The sequence below is a fragment of the Molothrus aeneus genome, chromosome 5 (genome assembly GCF_037042795.1).
Source record: "Molothrus aeneus isolate 106 chromosome 5, BPBGC_Maene_1.0, whole genome shotgun sequence".
Classification (NCBI taxonomy): Eukaryota; Metazoa; Chordata; class Aves; order Passeriformes; family Icteridae; genus Molothrus; species Molothrus aeneus.
This window is the reverse complement of record NC_089650.1, coordinates 26,800,199-26,825,922: the sequence shown is the minus strand read 5'-3', so window position 1 is coordinate 26,825,922 and position 25,724 is coordinate 26,800,199. Positions and strand designations below refer to the sequence as shown.

General features: G+C 37.9%; 1 protein-coding gene across 1 annotated transcript in view; it reads right to left on the bottom strand.

The window, feature by feature from the left end:
* Positions 1-25,476, bottom strand: part of DCN (decorin) — a 38,797-nt gene extending 13,321 nt beyond the window's left edge. The window contains exons 1-3 of the mRNA XM_066549819.1: positions 25,348-25,476; positions 21,006-21,241; positions 5,586-5,698 (exon numbers count right to left, since the gene is read on the bottom strand). Coding sequence (XP_066405916.1) covers positions 5,586-5,698; positions 21,006-21,213 — 321 coding nt within the window. The 5' untranslated portion in view covers positions 21,214-21,241; positions 25,348-25,476. The remainder of the gene's footprint in view (positions 1-5,585; positions 5,699-21,005; positions 21,242-25,347) is intronic.
* Positions 25,477-25,724: the final 248 nt, after the last annotated feature.

Genomic DNA, 25,724 nt, shown 5'->3' with positions numbered 1-25,724 from the left:
ACTAAAACTTCCAATTTTTGCCCTGTCTAGGGGTGGGGAATTAAATTTTCTGGTGTAATTTCATTATATGAGAATCTCAGGAGACTGTTCTGAGGTGTTTCAATCCCCATTCATCTTAACTTAGCATAGTTAGAAGTGAGAGCCTTGCCAAAACTAGAATTAAAATGGAAAATTACCAGCAAACTTTCATCAGCCATGTTACATAGTTATACACCTGTTTTGTCAGCTGGGGATGGAACTCTTATCTAACATCAATTCTTTACTGATGCATGCATCCTTCAGGGTTTAAACTGAAAAGTCAATCCCTGACCCAATGGAATTTCTTTAATTTCCTGGGTTATGAATTACATTATTACATGTTTTTCATTACAGTTCTGCTAGGAACAGTTATATCTTAAGAACTTTAACATCAGGAGCCAGGCATCCCAATAAAAATAATAATAAAATTCATCCCTTTTGTTTACCTTACATTTCAAGTTAAGTCATACTTTTAACCTGAACATAGAGGGAAGACTTTCTTCAAAATTATTAAGGATGTATGTACATTTATGGAAAAAACTAAAAAACCAAACAACCCAAGAACAAAACAAACAAACAAAACCCCAAAAAAACAGAACTTGACATTTTTCTCTAATCATCCAAAGCTAGGATCAAGAGGACATAGCTAAGAAAAGCAAGGGAAAAGGGATGAGATGGAAGCAATAGAGATGAATGAATTATGAAGGAAGGAGATGTCAAGGCACTGGAGAAGCAGCCTACAAACAACAGAAGCCTGTGGAAAGCACTTTAATCATGTGCACAAGACCTTGTTGAATAATCTCACAAAGCAGAGGAGCCTGCTGCAGACCTAGTTTGCCTGGCCTTTGGGCTCTCACTGGTACCTCTCATGCAACATGACTTGCACAGATGATGAGGAAACAGGTGGTTCTGCATTTTCCTTTTTCTTTCAACCCTGTCCATGTCTACTGTGGCAAGAAATTTTGGTCATTCATTAAATTTATTACAATTGATCTGATTTTTTATTGTTCTATTCTATAAAAATTTCCCTTTTTTTATTAGCCTAGAATGCTGACTCTCTCCAGAATTTTAAGGACCTCAAATATTTGGTCCTGGCTTTTTTCCTCACATGAAAAAATCTTTACCAATTGTACAAGAAAAATGTTTTCTGTTCATGTGGTCTGTTTTATACTTGTTTCTGTGGAAAATCTCACTGTTTCTTAAGCATAATGCAAAGGAGAGTATGAGGAAGTGAAAATTCTCTAAGGGAGTGCTGTATTTCAGAAAGATTAATTTTTGTTCCCCCCTGTGAATATTTTTTAGGAACCTAAAGCTGCACCTCAGTCCTTCCACTGATGATAATAGGAACTGGGTTCAGAGGTAGAACCTGGACAGACATATCTGTCTTTGTTTTTCCACAGTAGGATGGTGATTACTGATTCTTCTTTCTGCAATTTACTGAGATTAGGTGTTAACTTCTTTTTATGCCTGGGAAAAGGGAACTGAAGCTGCAATGAGTCATCAGAAGACTGGATTATTTAATTGATATGTTTTGATCTCAGGGGGTTTTCTGTATCTCCGAAAGATCTTAGACTTTTCTTCAGGTTTGGTTTGTTTTGTTTGGGTGTTTTGGGATTTTTATTTTGTTTGTTTGTTTTAAAAAAGGATGGCATTAAATTTTCTAGTGCCATACATTATTTTTCCACTTGCTGTTACTACAAAAAGAGTTTCAGTTTCTCTGCCTGCACATTTAGTGTGGATATGATCATAACTTTAAGTTCCAAGTTTAAATCTTTTATCTCTTAGATCTTTTCCTTCAGTTTAAACAAAGATTGGTTTAGCATTTTTGTATGTACAGCCATGGCTTTGAACAGTTCTGCTAGCTTCAATTAGGTAATGTTCCATTTGATTTCAGGCCAATAGTGCACTCATCTTCTTTCACTACACTAGCACCCTGCCAATTGAAAAATTCTTGTTGGAGAAGCATGCAGTCACTATTCTGTTGTTTGTGCTGTTCTTACAATGATCTAACACAGAGCAGTTTCTTTCACCTCTTTTTCCAGGTGCAGGCATTCTTCTGGTTTGCTTTGGCTTTGCCACACAGCCTGCAACTCCATGTGCTGTTTGTGTAGGCTCCTCCTTTACTCTGCATGAGAGATTACTCATGCAGTATTTTGGATTCTTTATTGTGTCCATGGGGTCAAAGTACTGAACTCCATCCAGAAATGTCAGTCTGCCTGGAAAATTCTTTCTGTTTCATAGAAATAGAGACTTTTTTCCCTGGCTTTTCCAATAGATTTCCTGTCTGACTTTTTTGCCACAGGTCTAAGTCATAAGCAAGTTTTTTTATATAATAATATCAGACAGTTTTCTGAAAACGTGAAACTCAGTCCTCAGCCCGTAAAAAAGACTTAAATTTTCCTCTGTTCTCTCAATCCCTGTGCTAAAAAACAAAACCAAAACCACACAAACAAACAATCTTTCATTTTCAAATAGAGTGAAGTCTCACTGAGTTTTAATAGTACATTAATAGTTTAGCCACGTTTCCTGGATAATTTAAAGCTATGAAAATATCAAGTGCACTGTAACTGTTGACTGGGATGTTTCTTGGCAGAAATCTATTATTTGCAGGTAAATATTCCTTTAGCTGTGTCCTCTTGTAATTGCTTGCCATATTTCCACAGCTGCAAATTTTAGCTGTGCTTGGGAAATCTACTTAGGAAAATTTTCAATACTAAGAATATTTTGGTAGGTTTTAATTTCTCTTTCATCTCCAGCACTGTGTCACTACACAGTGATGTGTAGCATAAGCAGTTACATTTGTACTGAAAGAGAAGCCATGAACAAGTTCAGGGTAAATCCTTTCTTTTCTTGCTACCTATTCTGGATTTTAGAACCAGTCAAACCTTAGGTTCAACCCAACTTGTTCATGAAAAACACTTCTAAAACTGATTAACTGATTCACTTGTGGTTGGTGACGTTTGTAAGTATTAGGAAGGTATTTTAATGGATTATTTAAAAGTAACAAACTGTGTAAGCTGCTCATTTTTCAAGAGCTATGAAAATTGGGGTTTAAGGAATTTTTCCCTTAATTGATCATTCATGCAAGCAGTTAAGTCCAATTTCCAATTTTAGATTTTGAAACAATACTACTGTTAATTTTAGTAAATCTTCTTGTTTAGTAGAGTACAAGAAAGTTTAGTAAAGTCTAAGAAATTTTTGAACATCACACTGTCAACTGTGGCATTAACCCAAGCCATGTTTCTCTGGAAATAAGATTAAAAAGCACATGCCTTTTTTTATATGTACCTCACACACTCATATATCTTTAAAATAAATGAGATAATAGAGTTCTGTCAGCAACAATGCTTTTGAGTTTTACTTTCTAAAAACAATACTCCCTCTGAAAAATATTTAATTGAAAGTTGGGGAATGGGAATCGTTCCCAGATATTACACAGGAATATCCCTGCTGAGAGCAAAGATGGTGCCTAGTTACATAAATATACTGCATGACTAAATTATTTTTTTGGGGAGGAGATCATAGAATCTTAGAATGGTTTGGGTTGGAAGGGGACCTTGAGAGAATCATTACTTGTTCTTGAGTAAATCCAGGAAAATTGCAGTTTTGAAGTTACATGTTAAAATTTTTGCTAATGCATGATTTCCAGTGGTCCTTAAGCATCTCCTGGGTACTTTTGTGAGTAAGTCAAACAAATAATTTCTTCCCTGAGGTGTTACATATTCAATTCACTATTAAATTGCATCTGTTGTAAAAAAAAAAGAAAAAGAAAAAAGGAAAACCGAAAAAAAACCAAAATAAAGAAAACCCCTTACAGTTAACTTCAATGACATAAAATAAGGTCACAACAGCATAGCTCACAGCAGGATGTGTAATTGAGACCTGGACCAAATGCCAAGTGGGTAGAAGTCACTGGGAGCAGTGATTTTCATTTGCAATGCTCTGACTCATTTAATACAGTGTCATGAAGAAGGATTGCCAAAAGATTAATTTCACTGATAAGAATTTTGTCTCTTTTAGCACCTCACAGATAATCTTCACTGAAAACACAGGACTTCTTTCCAAGGTGGAAGAAAACCAAAGCAATGGGCAGGAATTACTGTGTCAAATCTGTCCTGTAGCCAAAGAAGGGAATTGAAAAAAAAATCTGGGGAACAAATTATCTCATTCTTAAAGCTAGACTGGTGAAATGTGATGTGGAAGAACATGTTTTGTTGTCTTTAGAGGTTATCTATGGAACTAGATCAACTATAGACACCTATGCTAAAATTAGATGACATGAACCTCATCATGATTCACTCATGCAGATCCCTTCACTATGGACAGTCTGGCATTCATATTTTTTTTAAATTATCTTTTTGATGTTGCCTTTAAACAAATATTTAAGATGGAACTTGGAAGAAATTAAAAGAGGTAAAATTTTATAGGTTTTTTCCAAATATGAGTGGCTGAATGTAGATTCTTGTTTTAAACAGTGATTCTTTGGGTGATGATATTGGCACCAGTTATGGATAAAAAATTGGGAGTTGGCTTCTTGTTTGTGAAAGAAATGGAATAGAATAGAATAGAATAGAATAGAATAGAATAGAATAGAATAGAATAGAATAGAATTAAAATAGGCTGTGAAGAGCCAGGCAAGAAAAGCCAAATAAGATATTGTTTATAATAATAAAGGATCAAATGGAGGGATACACAGAATAAAATGAGTTTTTGAAAGCCTAGAAAGTAATTTTTTCAGATGTATGCCTGAATTAGGATATTACTTTCAAAGAGAGAAAATAGCCTTTTTCTGCTCTGTAAAGAAAAATATTTCAACAAAATTTAGGCAGAAGTATGAGATGTGTATTTAAAAATGTTGATAAAAACTATAGACAGGGAGGAGGACCTCAGACAGAGAAAAAAAATAGAAACAGAGAGGAAGGTAGCTGTCTGATGGAAACTTGGAAAAGAAGAGGTGAACCAGAAAAAAAAATAGTCACAGAAACCAGGAAGGAAAATATTTCAGCAAAGAGGAAACCAGACATAAGTGTTAGAAGAGACTGGCAGGTAAAGGATGAGGATGAAGCTTTGCAGGGAGAAGGTTATTGCAAAAACATAATTTCATTGTAGTCCAGGGGGCAGAAGAGTAATTTGGAACCATTCTTGAACCAAAATTAGTACAGAATGTCTGCTGACAAACGTGGCACATAGAAATCTCTGTGAGCTCAGAGGTAGGAGGGGAAAGAGTGCAGTAAGTGAGTGAGGTGGCAGGGCTGAGATGGAAATAACCAAGTAACTGTGCCAAAGAGACTGAGAACATAAATAAATATGTGAGGGGAGCTATGATGGGAGATCAGGGGACTGAATGGACAGGAGACAGGCATGAAGAGCTGAAAAGAGCTGAGAAACTTCTGCAGTTGGGCAAGAAAGCTTGCAGGAGAGAAATGGGGATAGAAATAAATAGGCTGGGCTGGTGGAGGAAGATCACAAATTATTTAATCAGTTTTTGATAAAAAATGCATTGCCAGGCCAAAGTCACATTTTCTGCTCATTTTTGTTGGTAAATACCAGTTCATTTTTACACTTACATGGAGATTCTTCAGGTTCTTGAAATCTCCTTCTTTAATTTCAGTGATTTTGTTGTTCTGTAAGTCCAACAGGGTTGTGTCTGGGGGAAGGTCTTTTGGCACCTTTTCCAGACCTAGTGACAGTGAAAAGAACAATTAACTTTGGAAGAAACTTTAAATAAGGGACAGTGCCTTTCTTAGTAGCATTTTTCTTTCAGTAAACACCATTTATAGAACTAATTTCCTGAAGCAGCTTATGAAGACTTATTTGAAAGTGTTTCTGTCTCCAGCCAGTCAAAGAGTTTTATTTTGCTAAGTTGAACCAACATTTATTTATTCACATTTCCATTATGCCTTTTCTGAGAAAATATCTGAGGTATGGCTTGAAGCAAAGGATTTAGTTTAGGGAAATAATTTCTAACATGTTTTATTCCACTGAACTGTGTGAATAAAAAATAGAACAGGGATATAGTATTTGGACAGAGATATAGTATTTATTATTTTCACTGGGTGTTAGCTTTTGTAGACAGAGAACATTTCCTGCTTTTAAAAGGTACTAGGCTTTTTGAAGCAAGTATGATAGTTAATTATAATAATTTCCAGAAAAAATACAGTTTGTTTGACAGAAACTGAGTAAATTGCAGTAAAGTCCACCTTAAAAAAAACCCCAAACTACCAATCCACCTCCCCCCTTTTCTTTGAACTGAAACTATGTCCCAGTTTTCTGGAGAACAAATCTCTTGGTTTCCCTACAACTGCCAAAAGAACATCAGACAGTTTAAATTAAAGACTCTCTTTGGGACTATTTTCTGAATAGCTGATATGTAAGTCTGATGAAGTCATGGAAATGAAATTATTTAGTGTTAAATAACACTTGCTTTACCCAGCTTTCCTTTCATACTGTGACTTGGAATAAAACAAATCTTTTACAGTCATTCTGATTTACCACAAAATTAAAATGTTCTTTCCTAACTAGCTTTTTTTTTTTTTTAACAGAATGTGAAATGGTAAATGAATAGTTGGTAGTAAAAATTTTTTAGACACTAATAAAGTCTCTATATGGACATGTATCAGAAGTGGATGTCTCTGGGTAAAATTGTCTTTTTACCAGTAAAGGTTTTAACTAGTATTCCTGAAGCTATATTTGAACTCTTCTGGGAAAGATCTCTCTGCAAGTATTTCCAGTGTCTCCCCAGAACGATGGTGAACTGCAAAATATTCTTCTCAGAGGAAAGATATATACATATATATGTTATTTTTTAAACCTGCATACTAATCCCAAGCATGGCATTGCAAACACAGTGGGATAAGCTTCCTGGAGAAAAGCTGCTTTGCCCACCATGGCTGTTGAGATTCCATGCCTGGAGATACTCCAAAGCGGTCTGGATACAGCCCCAAGCAACCCTCTAAGCAGGGGAGTGGCCTAGATGGTCTCAAGAGCTGATGCCCAAATTCAACAATCCTGTGACTCTGTGATACTTATTGCTCATCAAAAATTTGTTCTCACACACAGAATGTTGGTTTCTCTGTCAAAATCTTGCTGCGTATAGCAAAACTCCTTCTCTTTCAATCCTTTCTTAGAATAGATGTGTGTATATGTAAAGAGAAAAGTAAAGAGAAAAGTTTGGTGACATAAAAAATATTAAAATATTTGGATCAGATTTTTATTAAAACTGAGTGCAATAAAAATTTATCTGAGTTTTAATTACAAGAGATTTCAAAGGTTTTAAAAAGCAGAATAATGTGGCCTGGGATGAACTAGTTAAAGCTTCATAAACTGACATCAGCCAAAACTCAAATCCAATCCTGTTTACCTTAATGATGGTCAGTGCACAAATATTTGATACAGATTAAGATTGTTCATATTACTAAAATAACTTTTACTCATTTAGGCATGGACTTTGTTCTTACTTCAACAGTTGCAAAACCTTCATTACTTCCAGAAGGGTAGTACTAGAGTTCCAAATATATAAGAATATGATACTGTATAATTTGCCTGTTGGTTGTCTTTGGACAGTTTCTGTCTTCAGTGAACAGGACTGATGTCAGCAAGTATAAAATTCTTTCCCAAAAACTCTGCTTTTTCAAGACCATAATTTTGTTATAACTTCCTACAGTCTAGCAACTTTTCTAGCCTTTTTCAAATATTAAAAAAAAAAACAACCAAAAAACAACCTGAAGGGTTTAATTGTTTATATTCAAAGACTCAAAGTAGCATTAGTATGTTCTGGTTGTCAGCACGTTTGTGTTGGTAGGCTGGTACCTCTAATAAGGGTCATGGCAGACAATAGGGTGCAAGAGCTATGCAGCCATGCTTTATGGGATGTCCTTGGAACACACTTTGTAAGAGTACTTGGTGAACACTTGGCTTGCCACTGAAGGGATAATTTCCCAGAGCCTAAACTTCACCCACATCTTCCAGCTGTAATTTTCAGTTTATAAAAGCTGTAGTGTTATTCATTAATATGGTAGAACTGATAATTTCTCAGAGCAATAAAGTTAGACTTTCAATGTTTCATATTATAAAGATAAGATAAATTTGATAATCAGAATTCCATTTCTGAAAATTATTTATGACATCATTTTCCTGTCTTGTATTAGAAACTAGAAGGATGTACAACACAATAATAGCTCTGCATGCAGAGTATAATTGCCATCCCTTGAAGAGTTGAGCTTTTTTTTTACCTAAGCCACATATATTGTAATGCATTTCCTGAAGCTGTTTTTTAAAATGTTTTCAAAACCAGCTATAGACATTATATTTCTTTTTTTTTTTAATTGACTTGTGTGGGCTTTGAAGAGCAAAGTGTAGATGAGTACAGGGTGCATATCAGCTGCTGTGGAGATCTTGCATTATCAGTGAAAGCAATTGAAGACATCCTCCAGCTGAAACCTACATCATCTAAAGCTCTTCAGTGGAGGAAGAGTCTATAAATGTGTGAACCTGGACACTGACCTGCAAAATCAGCATTTAAATAATTCAGGACTAAACTGCATTTGAGGTGTAAACCAGACCCACATCTACCTTGTCTTATGCTTCAGCCTGCAGTTCCAGATCCCTGTACAAGCTGATGAACCTCCAGAGAGATCCATGTGGGAGGAGCATTGGTGTCGTGCAAACTCATCCCTGTGCTGCAGGCTCCCAGCCTGGAGAGCAAAGCTTCAAACCTTTCTGGCCAACAGCAGCCAGTTCAGATGAATGGGGGAGCCTGAACTGATGTGACAGTGTGGCAGAGTTTAAATCAAATGGAGAAAATTGTAATCCCACTGGAAGCTCAGATGGCTCCTGGGATAGAATTATCATGTCCCAGAGAGATTTTTTTGGTTCTTCTGTCTGGGAGACAGAAGTTTAGAGGGGAATTGTGGGCTGTCCTTACTACTCATTTCTGAGAGACTCAGGAGATACCCATGTACTTCTGAAGCCATGTTGTATGGTGCAATCACACACCCACCTACTGATAACTTCTGGTGAAATTTATGTAATGCCAACCAAAAGGAAAACTGGTGTCAGAAAATATCAATTGAGTTTCCTCTCCATCATTTTAAGAACAGTATACTCAGATTCCAGCTCTTAGCTGTGATGTTTTCATACATTAATACTTGCTTCTTGAAAAGCCATATGAAAATCTCTCATAGCCCTCTGAGCTTTTATGTCAATAATCACTGCTACACAGTTGGGTATTTAACTCCCCGGAAGAATTTCAGGCTTCTAGTTCCTAAAATTAACTTATAACTTATTAAAAATTTAGATCCATCTGCCTTTCTAACGTTAAATTGAAAATACATATATACATATATCTATGTATTTTATACATATTTTATACATATGAAATACATATATCTTCTTTTAAATTTTGGCTGAATAAAATTAAAGTTGATAAATAAATTTTTTAAAAATAAATTTATTCACAAACAAGAGGAAATGGTACAGCTCCACCCTTCCAAAATTCTTGTTTATACTGAGATTAAGAGCTTAAAGCTTCTGGAAAGAAAAGATGTTTAATTAACCAGTTCATGTATTTTAGTCAAAATACCCTTTTGATTTGCACTAAAATATTTCCTGGGAGAAATCATTACTTCCTTATAGAAGCTTAACAGCCATCAGTTCCTGTAGCCCAGCTCAGGTCTCTAATATCCCTTATGAATTTTTATAAGCAGAAACTTCCTACTGTTCTGCATTGTCAACCTGGAGCAAGCAATTTTCCCACCAGTATACATTTACTTGTGTAAAAATGTATGCACATGAAAACACATGAAGAACAGAATAAGCCACAGAGCTACAAAATGGCAAAAAAATTGTGTAAGGAAGTTTGAGTATTTCCTTTTCTTAGGATAAGATGAGCTTTTATTATTCATGACAGAAGTTTTCCTAACTTTTTTGTATACTTCCTTGTTACACAACAGATTTCTGAGATAACATGCAACATCAAAATTTATTCAATAAAATCCAGAATAATTGGATTGTTAACCATTTTCTTTCTCACACAAGAAAGATTCATCCACAGTCACCTTTGGTGGGGAGATGTTACATGGACCAGGAATCCCTGCTTAGGGGGAGGTTGGAGAAGGTAACTTTGCAGAAATCAAGCTTGTCTCTGTGGGATCTCATCCTTGTGAGGTGTAGCCTTTTGTCATCATTTCTTAAGCAAATGGCAGTGTCTGGCTGCTCAGCTGTGACAGCCTCACCTCCTGGAGAGGATAGAAGGCTGGTGGGTCTGGAGATATTATGAGATGGGAAATTAGGCAGAGAAGGGCCAAGACTGGCATAATTCACTCCTTGTTTGGCCCCTGAGAAAAAATCAATCAGTGGCTAGCCCTCTTCTGTGTAGCACTGCACCAGCCCAGCTAGCACATGCTGCTCTTTAGCCAGCCAAACAGGTGTGGGAGATGCAGCAGGAATTTGGGAATAGTGTGAGGATGTTATGGGTTTTGGTGTACACAGCAGGCTTTATTATTTCTGCAGCTGAAGGAATAACCTGCTCAGCTACAGGAGCTGAGATCAAGTGGCCATGGAATCTTTCAAACCACAAAGGAGAAGGGAGAATTTTGAGCCCTCCTGGCTGTGCAGAGGTTTCAGTTCACTGTTCCAGCTTCTCGGCAGTGAGAGCCACAAGTTAGGCTGTGTCTTGGCATGGAGCCACATTTCTGCTGAAGCCATACGACTGTGCGAAAAAGGAATGCAAGATTTATGGGGCCAGCGAGGGAGACCAAGCAAGTAGAAGTCTGAGTCTGCAGCCCAGAGATGAGGACGCTTTCCTGACAATTGCATCTTTCCCACACTGAGACCACAAAGCCTAAGTCACAAATATGTGAACAGTGACAGTGATAAACAACTTTTACAATTTTGTGGTTTGATTTTTTTTGCTGTCTTTAGGGTATTTTGGTAGATTTTTCCTTCACCTATCCATTTCACAAGCAGCAGGGATGGGGCTTATTCCTCTGAATAAACCTTTGCTTTCCCAGCTGGAGAGCACAGGCCAAAAGGCAGAGAGACATCTGAAGGCTCTAGCTCAGATACATGTGTTACTACATTGCAACACTTACGCTTATTATCACAGGGGCCATAAAATGGGGCTCGTTTCAAGGCTCTCTCAGTTTCCGCAAGCAGCTGCTGCCAGCTGAGGAATTTGGACCGAGCTCTGTGTAATTCCCAGCCATGATCATCAGTGGCTGCTCTCCCAGTGGAGGCAGCCTCTCCAGCAGCTGCCTGGGCTGTCTCTGCTCTCTGCTGCCTGCTCTCCCTGCTCCGAGCCCAGCTCTGCTGCATCCCACTGATGGGCAGTAATCCTCCCAGGGGTGAACGACCTCAGCCATGCCCTGAGTGGACTCTGGGGCAAACGAGGCAAAAGGCAAGTTTACAGGGTCAGGATACTTAGTCACGGAAAAATAACTGGATCCAAGGACTGCCTTCTGGAAGGATGGCAAGGAACTGCCTTGAATGCTTTGACTTAGAAAAGTTTACTGATACTTTCTCAGGCAATGTGCTACAGTATTTACTGGAAATTTGTTCTCTATTGTGTGGGATTTGCAAATAGGAGTAATTTCATTATTTGCATCCATGAAATAAGAAACAATTGTCTTTTTCTACAGACAAGTATCCATGGCCTCCTCTCTCCCACTTTCAAACTAAAAGCTTCTTCTCCACTTTCTCCACTCTTGCTAATAAATTAGATATAAAAACCACTCTGGAATGAATAAGGTTCTTAAAATATATCTTCTTGAGGATGATTCACAACCATCTTTTAGATACTTTTCCTGTTCGGCAGTCTGAAAGTCTCATAAGATCCATTTTAGGGCTATTTTTATCACAGATTATTGGTTTTATATATGGCTGACCCTTCCCGTAGGAAAGAACAAGAAAACAAACTCCATTCCCTGCTGAGATGGCCCCTCACAAGGGTAGACCTACTGACCTATTACTACATGGAGTATTTTTCCCCCCAAATACTTATAACTTTGCTTCCCAAAACAGAGTGAGAAACACAGAAAAATGGAAATTAATTCACACACACTGAGATCAAATGCATAGTTCTCCACTATGATAGTACTAATAATGATAAAAGCCCTAGCAAAGGTATAAAAGTGAATGCATGGCTTTCTCTGCTCTTTTCCACCTCCACCCACTCTGAGTAGTGAACACATATTTCAAAGCATAACGAACACTGCAAGGCACAGCTGTTATGAATTATTTTTCAGTGCTAGTCACATTTTTGGTACAGATAGAGTTATTCTCCTGGCTCCAAAAGTTAATACCTAAGAGTAATGATACATTTTTGAAGCTAAAATTCATGTAACTTCTACTTCTGACTTTTAATTACAATGGTCTCAAATGTATATGCCTTCTAAAGAACACCAGCATTTTAGATAGGCAGAAAAATATTCTGAATAATCTTTATACTTCAGGGATTAAGACATTAAGTGAAATAAAAATTAAGTATTATGAGTTTTCTAGTTAACTCCTAGAATCATCAGCTTTACATTTCCCACTGCTGTGGTTGCAGACATAAAACATCCCATCAGAGAGCAGCAAGTGACCCCTGTGATTCATGCAATCTGCCAGCACCATGTGTGTAATGGCTTTACTCAAAGTGGATGCAAGGCAGATGTGCTATCTACCAGTGCTCACACAGTAAGGTGAAACATTTATTCCTTCAGCAGACTAAGAGAGCACTTCAGTGACTCAGAAAAGTGAGCATTATATAGCAAATTATGTTTTGAATGACCCTTTGGAGTAATGCAATTCGATGTTTACCTCTGCTGCAGTTTAAGTTAGCAACAGGCAACAGATTACAATTTGAGGATAGTTCCCTCAATTTTTACTTTGGGATTTACCAGAATTGGCTCTAACATAATGTCATAAAGAATCATTTGGGGGACGTCTTCTCTGGTTTCAAGTGAACTTACCCCTTCCTGTTCTGACCACATGGTCATTACACAGCCCTAGTTTATAACCTGAGGGCAGAGACATGTTCCTGGTTATTTCAGGTACTTCTAAACATAACACAGCCATTTTTCATAAATGTTTTAGAATTGTTGTCATGCAGTCATAAAATGGAAGTAGCTGCTGTGGTCATGTCTGGACACAGTGAATAACAAACAAATTTTGGAAGAGAATTCCCTGACTGAATCAGGAAATCTACAGACCTGCTAATTCCTTCTTTCTACTAGAGGGTGTTTTATATACCCTTTGTAACTCTTAGGCATATATGCTTTGTCACTCCTTTTATTTTGTCAGACATTTAGTGATAGAGCTTCCCCAGGTCTTCTGCAACTCTACCAGTCATCTCCAGCCCAGAAGATGTAAACTCTACCACAGAGTGAAAGAATAAAGAAGAGAAAGTAAATTTTATCCCCTAATCCTGAAAATGTTAAGATTTTAATTCAATTATTTGCCTTTGCTCCTATATCTCTTACGTAGAGGTATTCAGCAATGAGTTTGATTACTGCACCACTACAGATACTTTTCTTCCATATCGCCCTAAAATATTAATTAATTGACAAACTCTTTAGTTTCTGAGGTCCACTCTGGAGCAGTAGAAGGGAAAATATGTACTCTAGCATAGAAACTGAAATCATTCTAGGCTTTCACATTTTAAGTGGTAGAGGAGGTGCAAGCAGAAACTGGTTCTGAGATGTCTTATTGCACATTTTTGTTGTGCTAATTTTGTATTACAGGACCAAACTGTAGCCCCATTTACACTTGTACACATTTTAAAAGCTGTGACATTCCTATAATAATTTATCCATTTGGGTTTTTTTGCTATTAAGTCCTTAAAGTTGCCATTAGGTGGGCAGAAGTGGTCTCTCACTTTCTCTGCTATTTGTAAAATATAAGTATTATATTCTGTTTCTTATTAAAATTAAAACTGTAAGCAGTATCTCTTTAACAGATTGTTGTAGAAACTAAAAACACTCCAAGTATGTCACAGGTAACAAACACAGAGATGGTATGGGATTCTCTCTTGGATGCTCCCTCACATGAGTATGCATGCAGAGTACATAAATTCTTTAAATACTGCTTTTCCCCTTTTTCAACTCCTATTGACTGCATATGAGGTTTGCAGTAGAGCTGCCTACATAGCAAATGGAATTTTACTAAAATCAGGGTCATTTGTAGAGAGCTGTTTGAATCTCGTAATTGGCTCCATAAGCTGAAAACTGCAACACAAATATATTTTTTTTCCTCCCAAAAAACCCATGGTCCTTGGTTTTGAGATCCCTGTGTTTTGGTGTTTATTTTTTCCACCTCTGTCTTTGCAGAGAAGCCCAACAGCAAGTTCTACTCTTTTATTCAGCCTGGAGAAGAGGAGGCTGAGGGGAGACCTCATTGCAATTTACAACTTCCCCATGATGGGAAGAGGAGGGGCAGGCACTGATCTCTTCTCTGTGGTGATCAGTGACAGGACCCAAGGGAACGGCCTGAAGTTGAGTTCGGGGAAGTTTAGATTGGATATTTAAAAAAGGTTCTTCACACAGAAGGTGTTTGGGCACTGGCACAGGCTCCACAGGGAAGGGGTCACAGCACCAGCCTGGCAGAGCTCAAGAATAACTTGGCAACACTCTCAGGCACATGGTGTGAATCTTGGGGCTATTGTCTGCAGGGCCAGGAGCTGGATTTTGATGATCCTGATGAGTCCCTTCCAACTCAGAATATTCTGTGATTCTGTGATTATCTAGCTACTTTGCTTTCATAATGTAAAGGACAACAGTGCTCTGTGTAAACATATTAAATACAATACAGCCAAAGAGACATAAAATTCCAGCATTTATCAATAGTTTTTTTTGTCAGAGCAGACATGGAAAAGAGGATGAATAAATTTTAAAAAATGACAATATAGTTTGAAGAATATAGTTTTTCATTTGAACTTTAGGAAAAGAATAAAATATATTCAGAAAAATATTTTATTTTCCTGTAAACTGATTACCTTCTTTTGGACCACTTCCTTTTGATCAAAGATTCAGGGCATGTGTAAAGCAAATTATAGACCACCTAGTCCAAATTTGATAAGGCTGGGACAATCCAATTTGGGTTTGAAACTGGTGTTTTGAAAATCTGCTTAAAATTAGATTTACGAAATACCATGGTAACTGGACTGTGTGAACAGAGTTTTTCTGGAGAGCTGGGTGCTGATACCAGAAGTTTCTGGCTGTTATCATTGGTTATCTTCCACACAGGATCTGATTTCCTAGATCTCCTCCCTGTTGCTATGGGTTCTCAGTGAACACTGGGAAGGAGCTTTTGGACTCTTTATCTCTTCTATGGCTGAGAACCCTCCACAATTAAATACCTGAGGCTTTCTGTTGTGAAAACACAGGTATTTTTAAAATAGCTATATCCCTTACCAAGTAACACTCCCTACAAATGTGTTAAGAACATGCACACCTGTTAGTCCATAACAGTAGGTCATGTAAGGAATGGTTATTCAGCATGTTTTAAACATTATAATCACCTATAATCACTTTTAATTTACTCATATATTATTAGCTATCTATTAGCTATTTATTATTGCATTGGGAGATTTTAGAAATGAACAATTGTGACAGAGCAAGCCAGAAAACAGTCACTTCCTATATCACTTAGACTTGGCAGTCTGCATTTCCATTCCTGCCACCAGGATTTCATAAATGGCATTTCCAAGTCTGAAGCAAGTAAACAAATCTAAAAAATCCTAGACCAAAAAAGAAAACATACAAAGCTGCTCACTTTTACTTTGGAGTAAACAGTAAATAAAGAAGGAATGTACTTAGAGAGGCTTAATTTTCATCTAGGATCATGTTTATCAGCTGAAACTGGAACATCAGTAATTCAGGTGGTGGCGTAAGAAGGCCTGTCTTTTACTGCCATACTGGCAAAGATAATGGCTTTTTGTTAATATAAAGTAGTCTACATCCAGGCCAATATTATTTTTCTTGACAATTTTTCAAGAGTGTTTTCTAATTATTGAATTCTTCATTTAATACATTTTCAGAATGTACTGAGCACAGGGGCTTTAATTAATGTTTTTTTAACTTCCAGGGCATCCCCAAAATTGTATCGAACTAGAGTATATACAAAAAAAATAGGAATCCATGCCAAATTTATAACTAAACGAAGATGGCAATGTGGGTTTATTTTTCCTTGCCTTAATTTTTTAAAAAAAATAACTTCATTAATCTGAAAATAAGTTTTATAACCTCCAGTGGTGATTGCCCTGTCTTGGCAGTTTGGTTCTCCAAGAGGGATGCTTCTGTCACTGACATCCACCTTAGACAGGATGAACCCCTGCATGGGCAGCCTAACTCACCCAATGACTATGAAAGGGAAGCAGACCACTCTCAGATCCTTAACATCCTATGATAATTCCTATAGATCCTCCAGTCTGACCTCCAACACTTTAAGAGTTCACCCAGTCAGCATGTGGAATGCCCAATGGCCTGTGCTTGCTGACAGCCTAAGTTACGTTGGGCTAAAGAATGTCAGTTTTAAGGCCAGGGTCTTGTGATGTAGATGCTATTCTCAGTATAAGTTACAGAATGCTTTCCCAGATTTCATGGCTCCTTTTTTAATAATAATAACTTGGTAAATGATCCAGTTCTATGAAGCCAGGGGATTTCATGAGCATATCAGCTTCTATTAAACATAAAAGAGTAAGACTTTAATCTTTATTGTAAGAAAAAAAAAAAAAGAAAAATTTAAAAAAACCACATCAAAATTGAATAACTTGTCCTAAAGGTCCATCAGTGATGATATAAATTCACAAAAATTTTTTATTTAAAAATTGTATTTGTTAATGCCTGGCCACTTAAGAATCCGTGCTTTCTTTTGCATGTTTATTTACCTATAGGCTTTTGAGCTGAGCATTTAGCCTCAAAGATTATGTTTCAAAACAAGGTATATTGCAAAGGAGATAACTTCCTTTATAATGAAAAATGAGGTTCTCACATGAAGTCAAAATCAGAAAATGGTTGTTCAGATATTTCTGGTAGATTTCTTACAATGAGATAAATTATCTTTTGCCAACAAATATATTGCCATGTTACGATGGTTCAAGTGTTGAAGAGCCATCAGTTGATATATTGAGACACTATTTGTTCAGATAAACTGCCTCATGTTACCAGATAATAATTACTGATAATACTTTACATATCTGTGAACCTTTCATCTCCTGGTCTCAAAGTGCTTTTCAAACACACCCTCCAGCATCCATACTGAGCTCTAATGTACTCTTCTTTATATAAGCTGGAGAACCCCTGCATTTCTGAGCTGTAGGCAAGATTTCAATTTTAGCTATAATACCACTTGATCTTTGTTTGCTGGCATGTCTCTCTCACACACCTTTAGGAAACCACAAAACCTCCATGGATACTCCAAGTGACACGGTGGAGAGACCCCCACGATGCCCTGTAACTCTCCAAGGAGGGCAATCTCATTGCATCCTGTATAGAGACACTGCTCATTTAGAAGGGGCTGCCAGACTTATCTGAAGGTGAAAGAAAGCTCTGGCCACCACCTCTGAGTGTGCTTATGAAGCATTCTGCATCTGCTGGAGGGATGAGTAACCACACATGCATCCTCCTGCCTACCAGGACACTCTGGATGAACTTTGCTTGAGACTCCCTTTGGGGGGATGAGACTTTAAATGGAACTGTTAATCCTTGCTGGGGTTTCTGAGGCGTGTTTGCCTGCCCAGCTGACTGCACATCTTCCTGTATATATTACTTTAGAGCAGGAAAAGTGGCCTCTGAGCAGCTACATCAGTTACTCCCCACCTGTACTGTGCTCTAATAAGGAAGATGCCTGTGATTCCTATGAAAAGCCTGGGTACAGCATAGCAATGCCTCATACTGAAGCATGATCAAAAAGTGAACCTGTGGCTCCCTTTTAACAACAGGAGGTAGATTAATAAAAGGCAGCACTCTTATAAAGATAGCACAGTGGCCTTCCTTGATAAGATCCTTGAGCCTGTTCGCAAAGGTAATACATCTCATGAAATGTAGGAAATGGGGTTCTGCTTTTGATCCATCAGTAACCAAAACTTAGAAAGAATTCTTTTTCAGGATGTGAGAAGGCAGCATTATCCTTCTTGTCAACTCAGCTCTTGGCTGGGAAGCAAAATAAATTAATTTGTAGGTATGTATTTAGGAAGATGTGACTGAAGTTTAAGACTATAGGAATGCAAAAATTCAGCTGACAAGAGTGTAATTGGACAACTGGGCGTTTTTGTTCACTGTTTTTATTGAACTTAGATTTTATTTTTTTTGCTATTCCCATCCAGTGCTCATGATAAAAGGGGCAAACCTGATCTCTGGACTCTGGATTCAATAGTTCTCCTGTGGTTTATTCACACAATCCTGTGTCAGATGGTTGGTTTTTTCCTTATGAAGTAAGAATCTACAAATAGCAAATGTCCATTTAGACACAAAAGAAACAGGCTGAGGAAGAGGAAATGTCTCCATATGTTGCCCACGTTAGGGTCCTCCAGTTGCCTTGCTTGGCATGTCCCCTGCACCCATGGGCTCATGGCTGTAAACACTCCTTCCATGCCAGAGAGTGAGTAGGGGAAAGGATCCTGATTCAGGTTTCAACTTTCCTTTGTGAGAATTTATTTAGGAAGTCTTAATATGTCCTTGTGAGAACCCTTGTTATTGTGCCTGAAATTTTTCTTCAACTAGTACCCATGGGACTAGATGACTAAATTTGATAATTTTGGAGGACCGATGTAGCTAATTTGGTTGGGTTGGAAAAGCCCAGAGCTGAAGGGAGAAGCAGGCCAGGAGCACAGGTTAACAGGGAGGCAGAACTGTCACTGCTAGTTTCATGCCTTCTGTGTGCAAATTGCACTCCTGATCCCTGAAACACGAGCGTCCTTCATCCCACAGCTCAGGAGCGCGCGAGGTCACCTCCACAGTTTGCAGCAAAAGGCCAATAAGTGCCTTGTCTCAAGTCAGTAGGTAAATGTGACTTTGCCTGGGTGTGTTACACAGAAGTGAATCCAGAAGAGTAGAGGCCAGGTTTGCCTGTGAGCAGGTGCCACACAGCTCTCCTGTCCCTGCTTGCAGGGCAGCCAGCAGCCCTGTGTTCTTCATGAGCCTCCCAGCTGGGCCGTGCCCCATCAGGGGCTGGGATGAAGATAGCTGAAACTTAATGCCAAGGCTGGCACTGCTTGATAAATAGTTCCTTGAGTTCTGCCAGGGAAATATTATTTACCATTTTTCAGGGCTGCATATTTTGAGCCCAGGGAGATCTCTTTTCCTTTGTACCCAAGGGCTGGATGTTATCAGCCTAGCTGATCCAAAAGCACAATCTTTTCATTGCATGATATACAGCATGTGGGTATAAAGAAAGCTCAAAATATATCTCTTTCTATTCACACCACTTGAAATTATCTGGGAAACACTGACCTGGGGCATTAATTGCTGTATTTCTGAGTTTCCTTGTCAGTGGGACTCTACTAACACAGAAGTATCATATGCAATGTGTGTGTGAAGAAGTGCACAACTGCAGGAGCAAGTACAGGAGCAAAGGGTCCCTGTGTGAATGTCTCTACTTTTTCAATAAGTGAAAGCTCATTACATTCTGCAGAATTGAAGTAGACTGAGAACAAGTTCTCTAAATAACTTAAATTCCATCAGCGTTACTAAGTGTAACAACAATAAAACCTAAGGCTTTCATGGCATGTGGGGCAACCTCCTCCCCACCCCCCAATCCATGTTTGCTCTCTCTGGCACCTAAATGGTAAAAAAAAACATCTTTCAAGAGAGACAGTACTATGGAAGCTTTCTGAAAGTATGCTTAGGTTACCCACTCTGTTTCGTGCAGCTTGGCTTGCATTGTTCACTGGGTCTTTGCCAAACATATCCATTGCATAATTACATGGCTCAGTTTAATAAATTCACAGAAGTTTCTAGGGGTGTAGCTAAAGTTTCCCCTCCTTTCTGTAATTATACAACCCCTAATACAATGAGACACAGGTCCTAATTGGTGGATTTGTGCCATGATTTACAGTAATTATCAAAGCCAATGTCATAACAAGAAAATAGAAACACCCAGCTATACATTTAAAGAACTAGGATGATTAAAAGAAAAAAAAAAGCTATATAAAATCATGAGAAGCTATTCATCTGTTTTCCTGTGAGCAAAACCAATTCTACATGATTTTCTGCACTGTACACTAACTAAGACTGAATTATACTGGTTTAAACTAAGAGCAGTCTCACTGAAGTCAACTTCATTACTTGAGACTTTTCTGCATGGAAAAGCCAAATGATGGCAGACATGGCTTCATATCCTGCTACTCTGACTGTGCACACAAGCCCCTCCCTTACATAAGGGAGTAAGGAGTGTTTGTGAGAAATGTTCTCATGGTTTCAGCTCATATAGTGGCTCAGAAAGATATTTAATAAGGAATTCCATGCTGTGTTCATTATTTTGGTGGGTTTCCAAGCTCTTTACTCCAAAAAGCTGGTTCCAGGATATATGATTCAGTTGCTTATTTCATGCTTATATATTTCTATGGAAATTGGATGACTTCTATGTTGAGGTACTAGACAGTATGATTAAAGGTGTTGGACCTTAGACCACACAATTTAGAACCTTCTAAAATATTTCCATCCCCATGTCTGACCTCACTGCAGTTATTTAATATTAATCTGAAGGAATACTTTGAAAACTTATTTTCTCTGCAAGAGAAATCTGCGGCATTTCAAAGAACAAATGAAATGCACACATTCAAAATACACATTTAAAAAATCAAAACATTCTCCATGGTCACAACAAACGCCCATCTTGCCAGGGCTTTGTGGCCTACTTTGTAGAGTAAATTCTGGTCAAGCGCAGCTGTAGCATATTTCTTTGCAAAAAGCCAGTTAGGGAGTGACAGTCCACGGCAGCCTCACCATCCCAGCTGCTAGCCCGTGACTGGAGTGTGAGCACAGAGCCTCTGCAGGTGCTCTTGGGCTTACCTAGGTCGGAGCACTGCACCACGCGAAGATGGCACTGGCAGCGGAAGGGGCACACGGGCCCGAAGCCGGATATGACGGGATCATCTGTTGGAGCCATGTCGGCCGAGCCCTCGTCCTCCAGCATAAAGTCAAAGAGGCCCTGCTGGTGGAATGGCTTGGCCAAGCATGCTGGCAGCAGGAGCACAAGGAGCAGAGCCAGCCTCCTCATGGCTCAGTTCATGGACGCCTGGCAGAACCTAGGATTCAAAGCAGCGGATTAAAAACAAAAGTAGCAGTTTCCCAAAGCTGCACAGTTCCTCCTGAAGGAGGTCCAGAACATCCACCAATTGCATAACTGTTCCTCTCAATGAAAGAAAACTGAATTGTAAAAATAGGACAGTTATGTGATAGGAGTCTGGTAACTGCTTGTCAATAGGCCTTTTTTTTTTTTTTGCAGAGCAGTTTGAAGGCAACAGTAAACACATCTGTTTGCATATTTAGAGTAATATTTTTTAGGAATAGGCAGCACTGTCAACTTTGTTATGCAAAAGAGTCAAAGCAATAAGTCACATTTTCCATGTGCCTCTCTTCTGCCAATGTAACAGTCTATTTGATTTCATTAGCATTTATTTCATAGCAATGGGTTTGACCCTGGGGACAAACCTGAGGTTCCCAAACTCACTGTAGTTCAGTATTTCATGTCTTGAGAAATATTTTTAAGTGTCAGCTTGCTGCGTGTTTTAAATTATAGCCTAGTAAAACTGACTGAGAAAGACTAGGATTTAGTGAAAGGGTGGAAAGTGAGGGGAAGGTCTCTAGTTGCTTAAATGCACTATGCTTCTTTCCTAGTTCAAACAGCACAATAAAATGGAATACAATGTTGTGTTATATTGAATATTCTTGGCTTTCTTTCTAAATTTTGACATCCACCCTGAGAATCCTCTGCTTTGCACTGCATAAGCATTTGAATTGATGCTTGAAGTGTTGTGTGCACACCTTCTAATAGGACTTCAGAGCTTCATTCTGCAGACTTTCATGGTCAGGAGCAACTTTTACAAGTAAGTATTGCCATAGATATTAACAAGAAAAGCTGCTTAAATGCATGTTCTTAGGACTTAGGCCTAGATGCAATTCAACACACTCTAGCTTGTGCTACCTGTCTTGATGTCCATTAAAGGGAAATTGCACAACTGTTTGCAGGTTTTGTACCAAAACTGTAAAGAATAGCTAATTTTCTGAATATTATTTTCTTTTATTGTCTATTTTATAAAATGAAGTTCATACTTTATTGATTTTAATTGATTTAAAAAATCCACCAAAAAAACCCAAAAAAAACCAAAACAAACAAACAAACAAAAAGCAACCAAAACCACAAAAACCAAATCTGCCTTCAAATTGCCAAGTGACACAAAGGGAAACTTGTCATTTATATATAAGCTTTTTCTTAAAATGGATGGCGTAGTCCTAAATGCAGATGCTGCTCTTTGTAATGAAAGCAAAAATGTCCACTTGCATCTTCAGGTCAATATCTTAGAAACACCTTGCCTGGATGCTAGCTGGGATTATTTCTTTTTCTAGAAGAAGTTAGCTAACAGCTTGGGTGTGGTAGAGCTCCATATTTATTATTTGATAAAACCTGGGAGAGGCAGAAGGGAAGGCATTTTTCAGCTCCATATTTATTATTGGATAAAAAACTGGGAAAGGCAGAAGGGGAGGACTGTCTTCCTCTCTACTTTGACATATGGAACCTACCAGGCAGATGTCAAGAATGGACAGATGATATTAGGTGAGAGTTTACTGGAGCCTACCTTTCTAACATGCTACCACCAGGTACTCTAAAAGGAATGATTAGTGTTAAGAAAAAAGCTAAATATATAAAAAAGCCATGAGACTGGATTTAGATACAATTTATGTTGTGTCTGAGTTCATTTTCCTTTATGAATTTCTACCTACAGGTGCCAAGTATACATTTCTCCAGAAACCTTTAGGTCTGTTTCTTGAGAAGATGATTAGGTTGCCCAATAAAATATGCTGGTGTCTTAAAATCATAGCCTATATTCCTGTGACCTACCTGACAGGAAGACATGTATCTACTATCTTTAGACATCCCAAAGACTTCAAAGTGAAATCACATGGAGTAAAACACTGTTAATGTTGTCTCTTTCAGGGACATATTTGTTTTCTTAGTTGGACAGGAAAGTACTTCTGTTCCTGGAACAGACACCTTACTGACAGCCTGTGCTGAGGGGGATCACAGACCCCAACATCAGCTGGAGAGTTTTTAGTATGTCCTGTTAGCCAGTGCTCTGTAAATTCAGGACATGTAGCAGGGGCAGGCTGTGTCCCCATGTGGATCATCCTCCTGTGCTTCCTCCTGCCCTGGCTCCCCACTGACACTGGGGCTGTGTCCCTTTCCCTCCAACACCCCTGCCATTGCAGGCAGAGTGCACAGGGACATGTCAGGATGCCACAGCCAAGTGCTGTTAATGCATGGCAGTGAGCTGTTACCAGGGCTTCATCTAAAACATGATTTTTGAAAGAGTAATCATCATGTGCAAATTATTGTAAAATAAAAATGCAATTTATTTATTATCTCAGATAAGAAGAAAAATTTGCTAAACCATCACCATTCATCACAACAAGCTGCTTTGTGAAAATGACCAATAAAACATTTCCCCAGTACAAATTAATTTTCAGAATATATATTAACAGCAATAAAAAATTTGGAATGCTGTACACTAACCCTTGAATGGCAGTGGCAGTCAGGACCTTTAAAGACCATCCTCAGTCTTTTTTATGTATTAATACGTTTTTAAAACATTTTAAAATATTTAAAACTTTATTTCCTCTCAGGGTCACTGCTGAAGTACCACCCATCCCAAGAATGCACAATCAGGATCTTATCCTGGAGTTTAATTACTACCGTTCAGAAAAGTCAAAAAAGAAAAACAAATGCAAAGGCACTTTGGAGTGTCTTCACACTTTGCTTCTTATTCACATTAATATTGATGACTTCATTTATCTCAGTTAAACCCTGTAGCAGGCCTTTCTTTTCGTCCCTGTTTTGTAAAAACGTTTATGAAATCAAAAAAGAGCTGGCTATAAAGAAAAACTGCAGGACAACAAAGGATATCAAGTATATAATCTGAGGATACAGCAGAGAAAACAGCAGACACATATTAATCAGGATATAGGAACAGATATCTCCAGGCATATATGCATCCATTCTGCAGACACATGCATCTGTCCCTATTGTTTGCATGTGTAATTGAACATAAATAAAAGAAAAGATATACACAAAGCTGTACGACCAAGAAATGTTTACACTTCACTTACAAAAAGAAACAGTAGGGAGAACAAAAAAATCTGAATTCTGTGACACAATATTTATGTCTGCAGGATATAACTGTTTAAAATTCCTTTAATTATGTGTTTACAATGAAGAAGAGTTTTCCACAAGCAGAGGAAACTATACCATAGGCTTGGCCACATTTCATTTTAAAATACCATTGAAAATATGCTCCATCAGTTCACGTCACCACTGTATTGGTGGTCTTCTTGTCAGTTTACCTTAATATTAAGGTTAAATTATTAGTTCACCTACTGTCAGAAATCTCTCAAAATTCCACAAAGACAAGCTAAACAATATTTTCCAGTTTCAAAAAATTCCCCTCCATTTTATGTTTTGCTCATTTTGTGCAATAAAGTCTATATATGCAAACATAGGAGTTAGATGTTTTAGAGAATAAAACTCTGTTAACAGGAGTTTCAACTGCATGAATTTTCTTTTCTACTATTTCATTCATAAGAACTTTCTTTAATCATGATTCCCTTGTTTGTACCCTGTAACACAGCACTTTCTAACATTACAAAGGCATACACAGAGCCCGTTTAACTTACTTCTACGCTTTTTTTTTCTCTGAAATTGAAATTATATTCATCAGTGTCTGAAAAATATAGGAAGAAACACAGGAGAAAAAATCACAGAGTGCAGTTTAAAGCAGAAATGTAATCATACACACATTTTTCACACTCTCTATATCACCGATTCTAAACACTGGATTGCAGAGAATATACTGCTGTAAAAGTTTACAGCAAAGAAAAAGAAAGGACTACAGCAGTGCTTATACAAATCAAAACAAGAGACAGAACAGTCAAATAAACAGTAGGAAATCTGCACAGTCTTTGAGAATGTATTCTCATGTTTCCAAGAAACAAAAGTGCTGCATAGAAAACTTAACATTAGTAAACATTTAGGAGGATTTTTAACTTGCTTCTTTTAAAATTCAAATAGTTCTTGCCGTAGACTTGCCCGAAGTTCTATTAGTGCACCATAGTTCAAGAGAATTACTAAAAACCGTACCTTTTAATCCAGGAATTTGCAACAGGAGCTCTCAAAGCTGAGATGTAATTAAACTAAATATTCAACCCAGGCAGAAGGCTTTGCAGGTGTGGAAAGGAGGAGGGGGTAAATTCAGCTCAGTGACTGTCACTTGGTGGAAAACCCTCCTGCTTCTATTCCATAGCACAGTTAAAAAATGTTTCTCTCAATGAACACAATCCAGGCTGACACCCACATTAGATCATATGGTAATGATATGTCTCCTGTATTGCAGCCAGAAACTTTATCAGCTCTTTTGCTTTCTTTTCCTCCTTTTTCCTTTTCATTTGCTTTATTTCTCTTTCATCTGTTTACAATCCCAAACTACTTGCACATTATAAGACAGATTCTTAGCTGTA